Source organism: Montipora foliosa, chromosome 3 (genome assembly GCF_036669935.1).
Source record: "Montipora foliosa isolate CH-2021 chromosome 3, ASM3666993v2, whole genome shotgun sequence".
NCBI classification, from domain to species: Eukaryota; Metazoa; Cnidaria; class Anthozoa; order Scleractinia; family Acroporidae; genus Montipora; species Montipora foliosa.
Genome location: NC_090871.1, coordinates 30,304,930 through 30,307,429, shown reverse-complemented (window position 1 = coordinate 30,307,429; position 2,500 = coordinate 30,304,930). Strand labels below are relative to the sequence as shown.

At 45.7% G+C, this 2,500-nt stretch overlaps 1 protein-coding gene across 1 annotated transcript in view; it reads right to left on the bottom strand.

Moving 5' to 3' along the window:
* Positions 1-1,286: 1,286 nt before the first annotated feature.
* LOC137995565 (uncharacterized) overlaps positions 1,287-2,500 on the bottom strand; it is a 9,506-nt gene continuing 8,292 nt past the window's right edge. The window contains exon 2 of the mRNA XM_068841092.1: positions 1,287-2,258. Within this exon, the coding sequence (XP_068697193.1) occupies positions 1,287-2,258 (972 nt within the window). The remainder of the gene's footprint in view (positions 2,259-2,500) is intronic.

Below are 2,500 nucleotides of genomic sequence, written 5' to 3'. Positions count from 1 at the left end.
AACTCGCCAAACTGCACTCCTGGAAGACTGGATACCAACAGCGCTATGACCCAAGCAACCTCGCTAATAGTAGGATTGCTCTGATTTAGAAGGTTCTCACAGGCCTGTTTAACAGTAATAGCTTTCCTGGGCGGAAGGCGTATAGTCACTGAGTTGCTATTCAGCAAAAATCCAAGAAACTCCAATTCTTGCGTGGGTATGAGCACTGACTTAGTAGGGTGGATGACAAACCCTAATTTGAGAAACGTATTTGTTGTCTCCCAAATGTTTTCCCCGCAGGAGGTATAGGTGTGACCCATGAGAAAAGAGTCATCAATGTGTCCCATGCAGAAATGCCCTAGGGATCTGAGGTGAGCATAGATTGGCTTCAACACTTTGGTAAACAATCGTGGGGCAGATGCTAACCCATTTGGAAGGCAGGTAAATCGAAAATAATTGCCTTGCCATTCAAACTTGAAAAAATTACGATCCTCTCCTGAAATAGGGATAGAATAATATGCATCCTTAAGATCCACTGATGCCATAAAGCATCCTGGTTGCATGAGTTTGAGGGCGGCATGGACGGTATCCATTTTGAAATGATAGTATGCCACAAACTCGTTGAGGGGTTTTAAGTTCAAAATAAGCCTATGGCTACCATCCTTTTTGGGTCTCACAAAAGTCTCCATCACTGGGCTTAGCTGGTTCTATAACCCCTTTAGTGAGGAGTTTGGCTATTTCAAGGTTTATGATGTCTTTGTCCGCAGACGAAAAAATAATTTGTCTGGGTTGGGTAGCCTGCACAGGTCTACAATGCCCCTCAAACTCTATGTGATGATGCTAGATGGCATCAAGAATAACAGGATCAGTAGTAACTGCTTTCCAGTTTGTTATGTGCTCCTTAACACAGCCTGATTTAAAGTTAAGGACCAGCTGGAATAGCAATTCTGCATTCACAATAGATGAGACTTTTTCCCTCACCTTGTCTTTTCATTGATCCTTGGGGATTGGAGAGTGTTGTTTGGTGTGGGCACCCCTTGGTGCCCGGCTGTTGGCTAAAAAATGCCTTTGGGAATTTGCCTTCTGTGTGGCGAATTGCCCATGTGCCCTAGCATATGGCTTTGCAACAGGGTGACCAAATGTCTGCAACATGTTGTGTCCAACAATGTTGCAAGATGTTGCGATGAAATGTTGCGAGCGTTTGGCCAGGCCTTAAGATCTACGACGCGACGGCAAAGAAAACGTCAGAAATGTCGCATATTTAATGAGCAAAAACAATAGCTTGCACGCTCTGCAAGTGCATTTTTTTAAGGAGCCTTGTAGCCCTGGGATGATGTTCTGGTACTTGAGGGTTTTTGCATCTGTATCCCCGTTTTTTTCAGTTCCGCCATATCTTTTAAGTGTTTAGAGAGATCATCTCCTAACAACTTAAATGTTGTTTTAATCTCTTCCTTGCAGAGTCGAGTGTAAGGCGGATTTAACTCGGGTTTAATTAATTCCCGTCTCTTCATGTTCAACTTGTGGTGCGTATTGCACAAAAGAGCAATGCTATCCATGATAACCGTGAGAGTTTCTCTCGTATTTGGCGTGTCGCCAGATTGAAGGGAGCTAACAAGCTTGCCACTCAAAGTACACAGCGCAGATAAGCCAGGCAACAAAAATTCCTGTACTTTTTGGAATGCTAAATCCACCGTTCGACTCCGATGGGGAAGCAAATCCCACACCTCTTCATTGACACTGGTGACGTTAAGACGCTTGACATTCTCCGGTGGTGAATATTTGTCGACGCTCTCTTTGACCGTGTCGGTAGAGAGGCCACCAGTGAGCATGTTGTCGACGAGGGTGGCAATCTTTCCCTCGATGACCGGGGATGTTTTCGTGTTGGGTAGGTAAGCCTTGGTCAGGCTATCTACGATGCTGTTATGGCCCTGAGGCTCCGAGTCGGAGCGAGTGTCAGAAGCCATGTTGTTCGATGCGTTTGTGTTCGCGCCTGAATCGCGCATGCAGTCATTCACTACTGCTGTGATCTGAGCGATGTCCAGTGAATCGGCTGGTCTGTCGGGATTTGGCCCGGCTGCATCATCTTGGAGGACGAGATCTTCCTTTAGGTTCGCCAATGCTGCTGTTTTTGCCTGAGAAGCCTCGCTTAACTGAGACAACGTGGTGGTAAGATTTTGGAGGACGACCGCCAAGCTGTTGCTGCCGTCCGGAACAAACTCCCGGAGTTCTGAGACCGTGGGTGTTGTTGAGCTATCTTCCGTCGTTACTGACATAGCTGCCTATGTAAGAAATCGACTGGTCAACTATTTTCCTGAGAAAAGAGTGGAATAGGCTAAAAAACAAGCGAAATTTCTATCCGAAAATCTAAAGCTACAAAACTGATTTCGTGCGCCAAAAGCACTGATTATGCGCATGCGCAAAGCTATCTCATGGTATCCCTGGGCAGTGATGACGAGATGGAACTTGGTTGCATGATTTGATCTCGGCCATCTCAGTCGAATAGTTATAAACAGAATGATTA